Source organism: Doryrhamphus excisus, linkage group LG15, assembly GCF_037039965.1.
Source record: "Doryrhamphus excisus strain RoL-2023G ecotype Guam linkage group LG15, RoL_Dexc_Guam_v1.1, whole genome shotgun sequence".
Classification (NCBI taxonomy): Eukaryota; Metazoa; Chordata; class Actinopteri; order Syngnathiformes; family Syngnathidae; genus Doryrhamphus; species Doryrhamphus excisus.
Genome location: NC_136371.1, coordinates 14,014,947 through 14,032,581, shown reverse-complemented (window position 1 = coordinate 14,032,581; position 17,635 = coordinate 14,014,947). Strand labels below are relative to the sequence as shown.

Genomic DNA, 17,635 nt, shown 5'->3' with positions numbered 1-17,635 from the left:
ATTTGTTGGCTATTTTGGAACAAATGACTGAGGGAAACAGATATTCTACTGTATTACGTTCTCCGAGGGAAGGCCCAGAGAACCTCAGAGAAGGCTCCAAGTGGCACACTTTGAAAAGCCCCAAATGAATGGTCATGGTAATGGTTGACTGGCTTGACGTGCCTCAAAGTAAGCCAAACACATGTAAAAGAACCTCCTTTAATATCCACTCAGGGGCAAGTACAGGACACTTGTTGTTCACAAGTGGCTGATCATGTTAATGACTGCCTCAGCCTTCCGGTGGAACATGTATAATTCATTCAGTCTCACTAACTTTGAAGTTCCATAAGGCTGATAGGACCTACAATACCTACAAATGGGACAAATAAGTACTTTCCGCTGAGCAAGACCAACATGGAATTTCTCATTTAAAATTCAGTGTTGTCTTACGGCTAAGATCCAGCTGGTCACAGGCTTGAGCAGATAACAATTAACAGGCTTCCAGGAGATGTTTTTGTGTCTTGTATGACAATGTTGTAGGAATACATCATGCATACTTGTCAGAATAATGAATGTCAGAAATCAGAAATGAGATATTCAGCGATTTCATGTATTTTAAAGTACAATAACCAACTAAATCAGAATGCACGGGGGGCAGAAGAGTCAAAATTAGATACAGTAAATATAAAATATAAAAAATAAAAAACAGTAAATATACAGCAACACAGGGTCAAAATGTTATCTTGATTAGTTTATTATAGAAAAGTCAACTTTCTCTTATCTGTGAGGCTGACGTACTGTATTGGTTTATTTTCCATACAGACAACCAAAACATTGTTCTACAGAAGACAGTGGAATGTCGGTTACTGTCCACCCCAGTTAGTTTTTTGGTTAACGTTGAAAATTTAGGTCCAAATTTTGTGTTTGATGGGGTTTGTAGCGGGAAAAATGGCCACAAGGTGGCAGAAGTACATTTTATAATCAAAAAATCTTGTCTTCAATGAAGGAAAACTTAAAGGTTAATTATCCCTTCCATTCATTGTGAAACTATAAAAACATGTTTTCCTGGAGAAGTGTAATTGAACATACATTACTTTTTGTGAGGAAAAATTTATTCAGTTAGCGTACATTTTGGTACGCTAGCCCAAACCTCTGGGATGAATTAATGACACAAACCAAGCTTCCACTTAATGTCAGATAACACATTTGGAAAATCCAAGCTGATGCAATATTATTGATAAAATTTGCCTCAAAACATTTTGGCTGGGCTGCACGGTGGTGGAGTGGTTAGCGTGTAAGCCACACAGCTCGGAGACCGGAGTTTGATTCCGCCCTCGGCCATCTCTGTGTGGAGTTTGCATGTTCTCCCCGTGCATGCGTGCGTTCACCGGGTACTCCGGTTTCCTCCCTCATTCCAAAAACATGCTAGGTTAATTGGCCACTCCAAATTGTCCACAGGTATGAATGTGGGTGGGAATGGTTGTTTGTCTATATGTGCCCTGTGATTGGCTGGCCACCAGTCCAAAAATGAATGAATGAATGAATGAATGAATGAATGAATATTCCAACTTCTGTCAGCTTTTTGAAAGCTAGCACCTGAATCAGGCATTTTAATCTGCAACAATCATAAAAAAGCAAAATCCTGGAGGGTGTCAGATAGTTCAAAAATAACACAGTAGACATTCTCCCTTACAAGAGTCACTTCCAGTCTCTGGTCATCTGGCTCCCATGGAGGGAATTCTGAAGTTTATCTACTGGGATATGGAAATATAAAATCATCATCTTCATCGATGTCTACTTCCGTTTAACAAACTGACATCACTTGAGTCGGCCTGAGAATCTTGGATCTGGGTGCCGTATTTTCCGCACTTTAAGGCGCACTTAAAAGCCTTTAGTTTTCCGGTGTACCTTATGTTGTGTGCACGGAGTTCCGAAAATATGTAAAAAGTTTGTTTTGCTACTTAGGTAAGCACTCCGCTTGATTGACTGTTGGACCATTTCCCTCTGACACAGGGATGTAATAGGTACGCTGTCAACAATAAACCAATCAGAGAACATGACGTAATACACACAGTAGAGGTCTACACGGCTGTGCTTTTCCACCCCACAGCCGTGGCACGACAGCCACAGCCGTGGTAAGATTTGAGCGGCGAGCCGTCAGCCGGCCGAACAAGCGCAAAAATTAAATGACCTCTTTTCAGTTCAAGATAGTATAAATTGTGTGAAAAAGATGATGTAAGGAAGGATTATGGACAATATAGGTGACCTTTCAAGAAACAAATGAGGCTATCAGTATTTTTTTATATTAGTTTTCCATAGCCGTGGCCACAGCCGTGGCTATGTTCTTGAGATTTCTTCAGCCCGCCCCACCCCGTTAGCCGAGGAGTCCGGTCAGTCGTGGGGCCAGCCGCTCCGTGTAGACCTCTAACGCACAGTACGTACGCTTAATGTCCGCCACGCCTACGGGGCTTCCAAACATGGCGCCTATCTCTCCGCTACCATGAAAAAGCAAGTGAAGCAAATAAATTCAGAGGTAGCCATCATTCCAGGAGGATTAACAAGAGAATGCCAACCTCTAGTGTAAACAGGATGTTCATAGTGAAGTTGCGAGTGGCGTGAGCGCGATGGATGGACGACGCACAACACACCTTTACTAAGACTGGGAGGCAGGTGAATGGATTGTGGGTGCTAGGCTTCTCTATTATTCAACCGCATGATTTAGCATGCGCCTTTAAAACAGTGTTATGTATGTGTATGTATGTGCCTTATGTACGTGTTGAGTACAGAAATTGAGACTGCGCCTTCTAATCGTTACCTGATTATGGTGCGGCTTCGCTGACTAGCAGAGTATTAGTGATTTTGAAGCATCTAAAGTCAGTAGAGGGTTGGCACAATGCTACAATAATAGCCTTTTCTTTGTCATGATGACTTACAATAACACTCATTAAAATCACAACACAGCTACAGTAAATGCTGCTTCTCTAATAGGCAAAGCATTCCCCATCAGCTACAACACTTATTATAAATAACTCCCGTCCCTCTTTATGTAATTACATGTATATTATTGCTTCATCAAGCATAGATAATATCACATTACACTTGTGCTCTTGGGATTTGTCCTGCTGAAACACCACTGAGCCTCTGTGACAACACACAGACGTACAATATGTTATTTTAACAATCCTTGAAATGTACACTACCGCTCAAAAGTTTGGGATCACTTGGAAATTGTTTTGGCCAGTCTGACATGTGGCTTTTTCTTGACAATCCTGCCATGAAGTTCAGCATCCTGAAGTCGCCACTTCACTGTTCATACTGACACTGGTGTTTGACGGCTACTATTTAATGCAGCTGCCAAACTACTTACTCTCAGATATTTGTCTTCTTGCACAGTTGTGCATCGGGGCCTCCCACTCCTTTTTCTGTCCTTGTTAGACCCAGTTTGTGCTGCTCTCTGAAGGGAGTACAGTAAACCTCGGATATATTGGATTCAATTGTTCCCACTGGTTTTGTCCGATATAAGCGAAATCCGTTATATGCGTATACCGGAAAATGTCCGTTTTACGCATATATCGGATTTATATCCGGTATATGCGTAAATCGGATTTTATCCGTTATAAAAAGGCACTTCCTTGACTATGTTTCCAATGTACCTGGACTGGGCAATGAAAAGAGACGTAAGGTAATGAGAATTTAACTTTATTGGACTCTGAGCATAACAAATTGTTAATTAAGCTAGGCCCTGTTACGCCCGTCAGGCCTACGTTATTTCCAATAGTGAGGTTAAGATCTCATTCACTGCTGTGCTAGTATTATTGACGTCACTCACTTTTATATTTGTCCTAAATCTGGAGCCAGGAGAAAGACAATAGCCAGTGACATCAACAAGATTAGCATAACGTAGGCCTACGTGATCTTAACCTCACTACTGTTTTGGCATTTGGCCTCATGTAGACCTAGGGCCTACCCTTCCTGCCACATTCATTACACGGACGCGCAATGCCATGGGGGAACTTTGATCCATGTTCACAGCCAAAGCTGAAGATTATAACATCTTTGTATGAATTACAGACATGTACATGAGCATGTACAACGAAAAAAAAAAAAAATTCTCAAATCTGTAGAAATGCCTTCTTGTTGCTATTAGGGAGGTTTAGAAACCAAACGATTAACGTAAACGCAAACAATAATGACGTCACAGGCTATTGACAAGTCGGCAAGTTCCCATACATTTCAATAGCATGTGACGTCATTATCGTTTGCACTTACATTTATCGTTTGGTCTCTAAACCTCGCTAATAGCAACAAGAAGGCATTTCTACAGATTTGAGAATTTTTTTTTTTCGTTGTACATGCTCATGTACATGTCTGTAATTCATACAAAGATGTTATAATCTTCATTTTTGGCTGTGAACATGGATCAAAGATGGATCAAAGGCCACGATGCGGCCATCCGATATATGCGAGGGAAATTTGAACGGGACTGGAGATTTTGTCAGAAATAGGCGAAATCCGTTATAAAAATGTATTTATAAAAATCTGATATATGCAATGATTTTTTATTGGAAATGCATTACAGAAAAATTGGTTCTTTTTTATCTGTCTGTTGTGAGCGAATTTCCGATATATCCGAGTCTGATATATCCGAGGTTTACTGTAGTTAACGACTTGGTAAGAGATTTTTTAGATGGGTTTTCTAATAATCTATTAGCCTTATAAAATGATGAAATTGGATTAGCAGCCATACCAGGAGATTGATGCAGAGGGCTGACAGTTGTTGATAGTAGGCCTCTATGCAAAAATTTAGATCCTTCTTTGAAAATCATCTGATTCATTTTCATTGTTTGTGAAATGGATGAAAATGTGTTTTTTTTTTGGAAAACAAAGACATTTTGCAAGTGATCCCAAACTTTTGAGCGGTAGTGTATATTCGGCAGGGGTTGGGAACCTTTTGGCTAAGAGAGCCATTAAATCCCCCCCCCCCCCCAAAAAGCACTTCTGTTAATATATAACACCAAATATATAAGTTGCTCTGAAGTACAAGTTGCACAAGGCCAAAATGCGTAATTAGGAGGAAAAAAACATACATAAGTCGCACTGGAGTATAAGTCGCATTTTTTGTAGGTAAGTTGTAGTTCTAGTTTTGTAGTTCTAACAAAAAAAGAATAGAGAACAGGCTGAATAGGTGTAAGATATGCTAACACAATGGTTATTCAGCTACACCAAAAATAAACGTGAACAGAAAAGGTGTCCAGTGTTTATGTAACATAAACAGTTTTTTCATTTATAAGTCGCTCTGGAGTATAAGTCGCAGGAACAGCCAACCTATGAAAAAAAGTGCGACTTATAGTCTGGAAAATACGATATATGCATTTTTACATAAAACCAATACTTTCAAAATATCGTAAGTCTCTGTATTTATTCTTTTGATTAATGTTGTTGTACTGATCCATCATTAATATACTTAGCATAAATGTGACTTCTGGTGCTGCATGTTTTTGCTGATGTAGTCTGTTTAATACGTGGTGAGTTTAAGCTTCATGCAGGCGTGGAGGTTTCACTTAGCTTGCCATCATGGTGGTATGATCAGGCATGCCTTTTATCTATCTATCTATCCATCCATCCATCGTCTGTGCAGCTCATCCCAGCTGTGTTCAGGCGAAAGGCGGGTACACCCTGGACTGAGGATTAATGTTTTGACAAATTCGCCATCTGTGAATGGCTTTCCATTTCTCACAATTGCTGAAGTAGTTCAGTCAGTCCAGTCGGCCCCATGCGTGGAGTTGTTGCTTGCTAGCTTGCATTGGGAAGGCATCTCTTGTCATGCCTTCACTGTCCTCCGCTAGATATTCATTTGCAAATGTAGCATGTGTGTCAAAATACTGCATTATATTTGATATTCCATCGATGAAATTTGCTGCATATTAAGCACACGACCAAACCTGCTCCGTCCACAAAGGCCAATTCATCGGTCCATTTATGTTGAAATCTACTGCTACTTTCTTTTTGACATCTTCTTCAGCAAAAGTGTGAAGTTCACCTCTTGACCACTAAGCTACCGCATTAGCCAATTATCATCGTGCATTGGCGTCTGGCCGGAAATTACCCCAAGGCTAGCCATTGGTAGAAAATGGACAGAGGAGGGATTAAAATATATGATAATGTTTATGATAATGTTATATTTGGAATGTTTTTTTAACATGGTCATTTTGTAACACTTTACTTTCAAATGTAGAAAAATAGGTTCCCGACCCCTGCTATACGGTATAAAGCCTAGTTCAGTCACAATACAAAAAGTGGGAGAATAATAGGAGAATCATATCTACCATTAGTCACTCACCAGAGTTATCATTTCAAAATGAAATCCTGAGAGGAAAATGCACTGTGGGTTTTGGGTGGGGGATGGATTCGTTAGTCCACTGCATTCAAAACCTCATGTAACGCCCTCCAAGCAGCATTCATTTTACAGCTTGGATGGGCTTGATTATGTCCGGCATTCAATTTAGGTTGCGAAATGGTGCAAATGTATCAGGGTAAGAATGAACCCATGTTCTCAGCATCCATTTCCTCAAGAGAGGTTACTGTAACTACAACATTATGTACACCTGCATCCTGGAAACATATGCTGTCAGGTCTCTCAGTATGATAAAATGCAGTAAACCATAATAATGCGATGAAATACGCTGAAATCAATGTCAGACCTAATGGAGCATTATCATCCTGGTCAATGGAGAGAAGTTGTAGGTTGTGTGTTTCCCACAAACCACAAAAACTAAGACAGACCATCAGGTATGCATTTGCTTGAAGTAGGCGTAAACCAGTGCCAGTGCTATACATCATCATTCTCCCATCTCATCACTATGCTACAGTTGGTACGCAGGCCTTGAGCGTGTCTTTGTTGCTGCCTTGAGGTCTGGTAAACCAGTGTTCCACCGACTGCTTGGCTTGGCTTGTCCGCTTGATTCTCTGCTCAGAAATCTGAAGACAGAAGCTCTTCCATGGCTCCTGGAGTTTTTTTGAGAGAGGAAATGGGCGCAAAGGCTGCCAAGTGGACCCATAGATGAGCTAAGAAAAGTTTCCAAAGGAGGCTGCAGGGAAGGAGAGAGAGAGGGGAGGGCAGTGCATAATTAGGGTTCATCCAGAATCAAAACGCTCATAGTTAATATCATTAAAAATTCTCTCTGTACTATAGATATCTCACTGTATATGCACTGTTATAGTTGAGCATCATGAAACCACGCGTCTCTCGCAAGCCACGTCCCCAGCAAGTTGAACAGTTCAGTTCAGTTTAGCATGCTCATGTGGTTGCATGAGTGACTCGGGCTAGATGAGTATACGTTCACCGTGGGATTATAGAGCACGGGAAGCACGTTTATTCTTGTACCCAACTCATCGTACAGACACTCAATACACAGAGGACATACTACCACCCTTCAAAATAAAAGCACAGTTTGCCGTATAACTGTGTAAACAAGAGTGTTTGTAGACTCTGCTGAGTTTAAATTTTATATTGCGATTTCGTGATATATCCCAAATATATCATGATATACTGTATGTATGCTAAGGTCCATACCGCCCAACCCTACTTTTCATCTACTTTGGTATACTGCACTGCTTTTTGCACTTAACATATCACTAGAACAAGACAGATACCTACTATCTGCTGGGTAAAAAACAGGAAAAACGATTGCCTTTTCCAAAGTTTTTCCACATGATCTAACTTAATAAAAGTGGCTATGTACCAACAGTATATGAATCCAGTCTTGAGGATGCATGTGCTAAAGGGGAATCTGTCTTCCTGGATAAGATCCTTGGGCAAGATTGTTTTTAAATATTATAAGATTTTTTTAAATACTGCCATTAGCTGGTTAAAGCCAAAGTTGTCTAAAGGTAAGAAAACAATGGAATATATAAGGCAATTCGGATATATTCTTGTGGTTATAGCGTGGATAATTACAAGTCTGCATCACATTTGTAGCAATTGTCTTTTGAGACAGTACCACTCACTTTAACTCTCTTGTGTTGCAGTAGTTTTGTCATTTAAATGTATACTTTTTGTGGAAGATTGCACCATATTAGCACCGTGTTTATTTTGTGTAAGTAAGTGGTTGTCTGTGTAGCATTATAGAGTGTGCATACATGGAGCCTGCAAATTCCAAGCTCACCAATGTTTAGAACATGGGTAGTCAGCAGTGTCTGCGTTATCACTCTTTGAGTCCATACACTGTAAGTTAGGGGTTTCCAAACCAGTAGCTCCTAACCAGTCGTTCTCCGAAGGGTTCACTCATTTATTTTCAACTCCTATATCGACAAAATTAAAAAGTGAGGTTCAGCACTAGTGCGGAGGTACTCTCGAGCGCTCGGGAGTGTGACCAATCACAGAGGAGTGGAATAAATGAAGACAGGCCGTTTTAGAAATCCAAGGAAATACAGCTGAAATAGGTGCAGATTCTGGAAGATCTAGAAAACTTTCTGTGCAGTTTATTGTATGTAGCTGCTCTATAGGAATCCACAACTCAATACAAGGGACCGAAAATGAGCATAACAGGTCCCCTTGAAATGAAGTACACATTTACAGAATCTGTTAGACAAATCCTCCATATTCAGTTTTAGGATGCCTCACAATGCTCAATTGGGTTGAGGTCTGTCGGAGACATATTTTTCCACACCATTACATTCAGCTTCATCTTCCTGGTGCATACTGAACTCATATTCCCCTCAGGGAATCATAGCTCCCCAGTAGGAATGTGCAAAAAAATGTTATACAAACAAATTGTTATACAAATAAATTGCTCTGATCGACCCATGAACCTTGGTAAATACAACCATATTACAAAATATATAACTTGGGCTGTGAAAATCGGTTTTAAAAGTCAACACAGTAGACATTGACATTGTTTTGATAGTTAAAAAGTCCAGGGAATGAAGTCAAGTGTCATATTTCCCATGTAGTATATGCCTGAAACTGCACTGCAGCAACACATTGCAATGTTGATGCTTATAATTATGCAAAATTCACTTCTATACACTGAGTACACAAGTCTGAGCCAAAACAAGCCTTCCTCCACAACGTCATTGTCTTTTTCTTTGAAAACAACAGAGGGTCCTAGCTGGTTTCCCTGACAACAAGCCAACTCTGACATGGAGTGTCATTAGACGGTCATCCGATCCTGAACTAAACAGTTGGCATTTTCAGCTGCAAGCTCACATCCCCTGATAGCCGACAAAGACGTGCCGCCTGTTCTTGAGCCCAGACAGATGTACCATGGCACTCAAGTGAACCTGAGCCATGACATGGAGAAAGCAGAAGGATGGAGCGGCTGGAGAAATGACTCGAGGCGATTCCAGATGCAGGGGGAAACACTTCTCTGATAGAAAATAGTTTAAATGAGCTCCCAGAGGAGTTATCACAGAAGAGGGGAGGGTGGGAGATTCACATAACTAGCCAAAATCCGTGCGGAGAAGACGATACATTCTCAACGTCAAACTTTCATTTATGCTCTTGAAGGAAATTCTAGCAAAAGCAAAATAACTGCACCTTCCTTGTGCTGCTTCCAATCCCTTTGTAGTAAAATAAGGGTGAAAGGTGGTGTGACGGCTTGTAACAGTCATCTGGTTCTCGCTAATTATCGCTGAGATGCTGAGGCATAGCAGATGGCTGCATGCTACAAGGACAGACTTTGATGAAAATTCTGTGTTGAGAAGGAAGGAGGAACTGACAAGTTACAGATATTATAATGATAAACCAAAAAGGAGAAGATGCAGGAAGAGGAGGCTTGATTCCCACTGGGCTCTGATCTAAGTACACCACTACCCCTCCCCCACACTCAGACACAAACAATCCCAAAGCTCTCCAGATGTTACAACAACCCCTGTAAAGCTCATGGTACATTCCTCTTAGACAGCCAAGAGGCTTTGGACTTGGGAAGGCTTCCCCTTTACCTTCCGCTGCAAAAACTACAGAATCCACCAAGGCTGAAAATATGTGGAATATGGAAAGTGGAGAAATCTGTGCAAGGTTCATGCTGCAAATATGAAGGACACTACATTTCTTACATTAAAGGGGTGAGAAGTAAAGTACAGTAGTGAAGGTTGAACTCGTTCTTACTTCCTAAACATACATTTGCATTCTACTTTGATGCTCTGATTTGAATTTCCACACACATTAATTTTTAGCTGCACTGACTTTAGAAATGGACTAGCATATTATTTAACCATGACCTTAAACTTTGCAATGTTTTTTTTATGTGCTTCAACAGCAATTTTTGCCCAAGTTTCCACCACTAAACTCCTGCAAACTTAAAGGGGTACTGCACTTTTTGGGGAATTGGGCCCATCATTCACGAACCTTATTTGAAACATGAACACATTTTTCTTTCCCTTTTCTGTGCATTATAACATGAGACAAGTTAATATCAGCCAGCTTACAATGCTGTCATTGGATAAGGCTATTTCAACTATGAAGCCCTCTAAAAAACCTCTCACATGCATTAACACGAGTACTGATGATAACATATAATAGTTGCAGTATCTTGCTATATTTTACTGATTTATAATAATACCGAAACTTATTTTCTCACTGCATTGACATGCATACTTGTGCTACTTCTGTCAACAACACTTACGATGCCCACTCTCCTTGGGATGGCTGTGTCATTCAGCACAAGACGGGCATCTTGTTGAGTCTGGGTACTCAAATGGAGAGCTGGATATCCACTCTTCCGTCTGTGAACGACGCTGAGACTAACAATTAGCCATGCGTCGTGTTAGTCCCCGAGATAATTTTTTTTTTTTTAATTGTTAGCTGCAACAATAATAATATCGCTGTAGCTTGGTTCATATACAAGTCAGTTATGTCAGTGGAACACTCTTGGTGTTTTTTGAGGATTTTCTGTGAGGGCTTTCAGCGTCAAAATAGGTATTTCCCATGGCGCCCATTGCTAGCTAGCTCATATTAACTGGTTATAGCTATATTAACTCGAAGGATTGTGATTGTGATGGGCAAAATTCCCAAAAAGTGCAGTTAAGAAGTTGTAGTTACTGTAGATTCAGTGTTTTCTGTTTCAGTATTTTTTTTAAGATATTTATAGACGTCCATTGGTTTCATGTGACAGCCAAGCACAAGACTGCATGCTGGGTTTATTCTAGTTGAGTTATTCCGTTTACACTTCCAGTTCCACTGCTCGAACTCTCATATAACAACGAAGGAGAATTTTCTCAGCTTCAGTCATTAAGTTATTATGTGGGGAATTTCAGCTCTGACGCCAATTGGTGTGCCACAATTAGTACAGTGAACAAGTGTGCCTGTCACAAAATGGAAAGTGAAGACACTGGTGGTGGTGGATAAGTGCGCTGACAGACACGTTTTTCTCCCTTCACGCTGCTTCATTATCCTCTGATTTGTCAACGTCTGCCTGTGTATTATTCTGTCATGCAAGCCAATCACAGCACTGTCATTTTTTCTGTTTTTCTTATTGCATATTCAAGCATAACCCCCTGGGCTCCAAAGAAAGCTGCATCCAGTTAAACATTATGCCACATTTTCATCAAGGTCAAACTCAGGTCCGGCTGCCAAATCTGGCCCACACTGTTTTTACTCTTGTAAAATACATTGAGTTGGCCCACCTCATGGACCTTATCAAACAAAGTGCTTACAGCGATGTAAGCGAGCCATTCCTCCGGGATAAACTACTTGTTAAACTACTCTACTACAGCATTTTGATTTGAAGTGGAAACAATACTGAACAACATTCACAACCATTCTTAATAAGGATGCCAGATTCAGACCAAAAGCCAAGATAATTGAAGTGTACACAGTAGCACCTTAACTATGGCACCCTGTCTGTACAAAATAAGAGCTTAAAAGGGAATAACACAATCTAAAGTGGGCATCTTTTTTTTGTACCTCTAACTATGCCATAAAATGGTTGTATTACATGAAAATAAATGTTGTTTTCCAAATCCGTACAAAACCATGAACTTCAAGCCTTTTCGCTACCTTCCTGTAGGTCATTTTCTTATAAAATGCACTTCAACTTAAAACTGCACAAAACTCACGCAAAAAAAATAATTATGTTCACTTGGCATGTTGCCATGTTGCCGTTAATTCGTCGCCACAGCGAGCCACTACGCGCCAATCACATAATCTTTGGCACCAACTGGCTCCGGCCAAGTGGACTCCTAGTGTCATGGTAGTAACTCGTAACAAACACTGTTATATGTATATATGTATATACAGTAAAGTCTCGTTATATCAATATTCTCAATATCTACCGATATAACCGGACTATCTATATATCCGATCCTGCGCCGGACTGCATTAAAAGTGGGCAATAATGCACTCGACATTGTTCTACAGTATAGAACAATGTCGAGCAGCTTAAATCAATCTTTGCTTAAAGATTTCAATACCAAAAAAGAACACGGCGAACGGCTGCTTCCAGTCAACTTTATTTTTCGCAGCACACACACCGATTCCCGCACTTCCTGGTTCACAGGTCATGCTCAACCCGCCCCACATAGCTGGCTAAACACATGCCTGCAACAGAAGAAACAACGAACGCCAGCATGTACATATGAAAAACAGTGATTATTGCGAGCGATAAAAAGATACCTGAATACAACACAATTAAATACATGTATTTGTACGCTTGTGTCTTCGTTGGAATAGGTGTGTATGCTATGTCAGTTGGTTCTTCAACTTAGGTCACGACTCACTAGTTGAAAAACCCTGGTTCCCTCCCTGGTATTGAGTACAACTGGATTTAAGCCAGCTGTAATGAACTGGGTGATTTTATTGATGAGTGGCTGGCTTAGTGCAGCAGTGTGCTAGATGCGGGGCAGAAACTTAAGTGCTGCCGTCAATAAAACCTCACGCCGCTGTTCGATGTCCATTTCCATGTATGTCATAGCAGGCACGCCACAGTCGTCTCAGCTGAATTTAGCCAAACTGACTATAAATTTTTTTTAATCTTTCAGCTTTTGTTTGTTGTCCACTGCTCCTCTGCACAAAAGTAAAAAAAAACAGATACTCTACATACTCACTTCGACTAAGGAGCTGCAGGTTGCGGACCTCTTCTCTAACCTGAAGCTGGAGGACCTGTTGGAGGACTTCCTGCCTTAGTGTCTCCTGGACGATTCCCATCCTGTGTAGCTTCTCCCCATTCAAACGCAGCAAGGCCCGTCCTGTGGGGGCAGGGATGTGTTAACATACAACATTTCTCTTGGGATTGTTATGGTTTTACCCCAAGACAATGACCTCTAGAAACTGCAGTTCTAGGTCATGTTTTCCTGGGTGCTGGTGTATTTATGTATTTTGTGTGTGTCAAAATGCGTCATGCCAAACCAATTTTAATCTGGATCTGACCCAGATTGTAGTGGTGGGGGGATCGATCCATTCATTCATTTATTTTCTATTCCGCTTATCCTCTTTTGGGTCGCGGGCGTATGCTGGAGCTGACGAGACAAACAACCATTCCCACCCACACTCATACCGATGGACAATTAAGAGTCTGCGATTAGCCTAGCATGTTTTTGGAATGGGGGAGGGAACCAGATTACCAGGAGAATATCCACGCATGGGAAACCTCCACACAGAGATACCCAAGCGGAGATTCGAACCCATATCTTCCCAGTCTCCGGACTGTGGTCAACACGCTAACCACCCCTCCACCGTGGGGCCCGGGTCAATCCAAATATCAATCCCAATTTTGGTATCAATATTAATTGACACCAAAGCAAAAAGATCGATACTTTGTCTTCAGTTGGTTTTCCAGTCCAACTGCAGCGGTTTCATTGAAGATGCAACCTGTGTGTCTCTGCTGTCACAGCAGCGGCGACAGGCAACCAAAGAACGTCCAACACAACCACTACAGTACCTGCCAGCCTGGCCGTCAGGCTGGTCAGCCCAAACATGCTACAGAGAGAGCAGAAATAAAGAGGAGCGCTGCTTGGTTATATTTTCAGCTCAAAAACGAGACCACGGCAAGTGTATCGGTATCGGCTGTACTGGCCTTGCAGTCACTTGGTATCACATCGATACCAAATGTAGAATCAGAATCGCCTTTATTGTCATTGTATTGCAAACAACAAAATTTGAGAGTACACCACTACCAGATTGCACATTTGGCAGCAATTTACCTGTTGTTTAAAACAACAGGTTTTCATCATGTTAAAGGCAATTGATGTTTAGTAGTTTATATTTTTATTTTCTGGGTCTATTATTAAAGAGTGGGCGTTTAACCCAGGGGATACACTCATTGAACAAACCCACATATGTTCCTGCAGGAAGGTGATGTCCTGGAGGAATCCATCATACCTGTAGAAGCTACCAGATAATAATTTGACTCATTACTCATCTTTGTATTGCTGTTGTCTGTCCATCTATATCTCTGCATATTTAGCTATCTGAGCTAACCCTCATCCTCATCGCTCCATCACACGCAGCCATCATCATCGACCACTGCATCAATGGCTAGTACTGTTATTCCTCCATGGATAGACATAAAGTATCTATGTATTATGCTGGTGAATATTATCATTCATCCATGTCATTGTATCCTCGGATACGATTAAGTATGCCTCAATTAATCAATGTTTGTTTGTTTTTTACATTCCTGCTATTCCCTTCACCAACAGCAGTGTTTGACAACCCACCACATCCCCAATGTCACCCTAAGCATGGTTAAGCAAAACAAGCAAAACAACACGCCGGCCTTCAAAATAACAGCATCTCCTGTCATCCTACAAAATAAGAGTCTCATAAATAATATCTTAAATTAGCCAAGCTACATCCATTTTTGAATTGCAAAATTGTCCACTGATGTATTGCATCAATAAATGTAAGGATTTTTGCATTTTCGATTCAATACAGTATGAGGCTATGGCAACTATGGCAACTGTGGCAGCTACAACTGTATTGTATGTGCAGGCATTGGGTGTGAAACTACTCAATTCTCTGATGACAAATACAATATGTTGAGAATTACAATAATAATCATCCATTGATTTTCTGCGCGATACCCACAATCAAATCCACATATTTAAACACACACCTTGTTCTTTCATCCATACAAATCAAGCTACCTTACGCCATCTCTCCCATCCCACAGCCTTCTTTTGTGTGAGCTTACAAAGCGGCGCACCAGAACGTCCCAGAGACACAATGCCCTTGCGATATGCGTGCATAAATGAGACAAAGCAGTAGAATGGAATTCAAATCAATTCTCCAAAGACGTTCTGCAGCTCTCATTAATTTCATGGCGATAGGGAGTGAAGTGCTGTCAGTGGGAGAAGAAAAGACAAAAACAAAAGCTGCTCAATAGCAATCACTACTCTCATTTTGCCTTCAAAGGAAATTGCTTATTAACAGTTCAAATTCTAAATGAGAGGCTTTTCTGAAAGACATTGTGAAAACCAAAAAAATAAATATCCCTTTTTAAAACAAAGGCAGTGTTTCTTTATCCTTGAACCTTTTGTGCATGAAACAATTCAAGAAATTGTTTCCTATGGGATTAAATGGCAATTAGATGATATTGTTTGAATTTGAGAAATTCTGATTCCTCATTTTGATTCCAGTTTCGTAACGATTCTTAAATCCGATTCTTTTCAGAGGTTGGGTCATAAAAGTTTGCATGGTTTAAATGAGTACGCTATCCAAAGTTCTTGGATGGAATGTTTGAATGTCTCCATGTTTTTTTTGATAATATGACCTTTTTATGAATGATGAATTAAAATGAATTTCTCACAGTGTTATTAGTAACCAGTATACAAGTATCAAACCACTGAACAGGAACATGAACCACTAAAAAACTCTCATTTTTCATTAAGAGTACATGTTCACAAAGGATTTTTATTTTTGGAAAGCTTATGAAAAAACAGTGACATATCCCACACGGCCTCGACACTGTTTTAAGCAAGTTTTATAAAGGAGGCCCCTGGTTGTGTGCCATCAGGGCTAGCAAAGCCTCGTCTGCTGAACACTCAGAAGCAGTGACCTATATTTAGAACTTGAATTAACATACTTGTTCCATGAAATTGTATTATTTTATTCCCAACAGTCTGTTATTTTTATTTCACAACTTGCCTTGACTGCACGGCTTTTAGTCATGTGTGCTCGTCTATGTTCAATTTTTTTTTTGTTCAATCAGATTTCAGCTTGCCATGTCAATGTAATCTACCCAGGGCCTTCAATATCAGGAGTGCTGGCCCATCACATATGCGCGGACGCCCAATCACATCCACCCGCCCACCCTCCCACAATATCGGCAATGGGGCTGTTTTAATAACCGCTCCATTAGCCTGCTAGCTGGCCCACAGTGGTGTCAGCATTTTCTGTTCTGTGACTGAAAGCCTATTTCCGAATGCTGTGCTTGAACGCATCATTACATGAACAGTGCAAAATTAAAGAAAGACAGCACGGTACTGCATGTCATATTTAGTGCTTCAAAATTATTATTAAACATTTTATACTGAAGTGATGAAGTGTATGAGCTTGTTTAGAATGAGCTGATAAGCTCCCATTGTAGTTGGGAAGGCCAAAATATAGTATCACCCAGATTCACCTTTTGTTCTTCTGTTTGTACGTATACCGCCAGCCAGTCATTAAATAATTATTGCACAGTTTTTGTAAATCCTAGAAAGTTCATTCCACTTCTTATTGATCCCTGTGTTGGTCTGCTATATATACTATATTTACCTGGAATGGATGATCCCAACAACCAGTCATTTAGAAAGGACAATAGTGAAAGGGGTGCCCAAACTTTTACTCATACCACTGTAACATATACAATAAAAAGCGGTGGCCCAAATATTCAAACATTAACTTCAAAATGAATAGCGACACTGATCTCATTCGGCAGCTTGTTCTGCTGTGGTGTGGTTGCTGAGAGACTGTGAGAGACATGATTACTTCTGGGCCACTGAACAAAGATGATACAGAGAGGAAATCCATCTCTAGGTTTTATTAGGATCCACTATCCTTCAGTGAACGTGCAAGGATGAAAATTCATATGCAAAACATGTATTGATACTGGCCATATGCACCAGCAACAACAACAATACAGAACACATTCAGGCCTCATCTTCACAAAAAGGCTGCTTATGACAAAGGCAAATAGGAATGCACTCTATGTACACAGTATTTATACACTACGTATGCTCTACGTATACTGTTTGTGAATCAGCATGTGAATACCTGAGGCCAATTGGATGTGTTTCCTTCTTTTTGAAAATGCCTACATACACATCCTGTAATCCTGTCATTACAACTACAGCCTCAATGGGACATCCTAACTGTTATTAAAAATGCTCTACTGTCTGTGGAAGAGAAAGAGAGAGAGAGCGAGAGAGAGACCATGTTGGGCTGTTACATGGTGTGGCACCCTGGGCAATATTGGTGACAAGAATTAACTGTTTCATTGTTTGCCTCCCTACATTGTTTGTTCGTATTAATGTGTCCATTCATCCTGAGCAAAGAAAGACCCAATTGTAGATGCAGAGTTGCACTACTCTTTTCGTCACCGGGGGGCAGCCATGTTTCTTCTTTGACGTCATGGGTGGCTCTGATTGGTTAAAATTGCCTAATGACTGCAGCGCCCCCTACTTTGGCATGCACATGGCAGCCAGTGTGTGCTATTGGTGTGGATAGAAATAGGTT

The 17,635-nt window shown here is 40.6% G+C and overlaps 1 protein-coding gene across 1 annotated transcript in view; it reads right to left on the bottom strand.

Moving 5' to 3' along the window:
* Positions 1–4,382: 4,382 nt before the first annotated feature.
* LOC131104315 (sterile alpha motif domain-containing protein 10) overlaps positions 4,383–17,635 on the bottom strand; it is a 74,362-nt gene continuing 61,109 nt past the window's right edge. Inside the window, exons 4-5 of the mRNA XM_058051355.2 lie at positions 13,024–13,164; positions 4,383–7,067 (exon numbers count right to left, since the gene is read on the bottom strand). Coding sequence (XP_057907338.2) covers positions 7,045–7,067; positions 13,024–13,164 — 164 coding nt within the window. The 3' untranslated portion in view covers positions 4,383–7,044. The remainder of the gene's footprint in view (positions 7,068–13,023; positions 13,165–17,635) is intronic.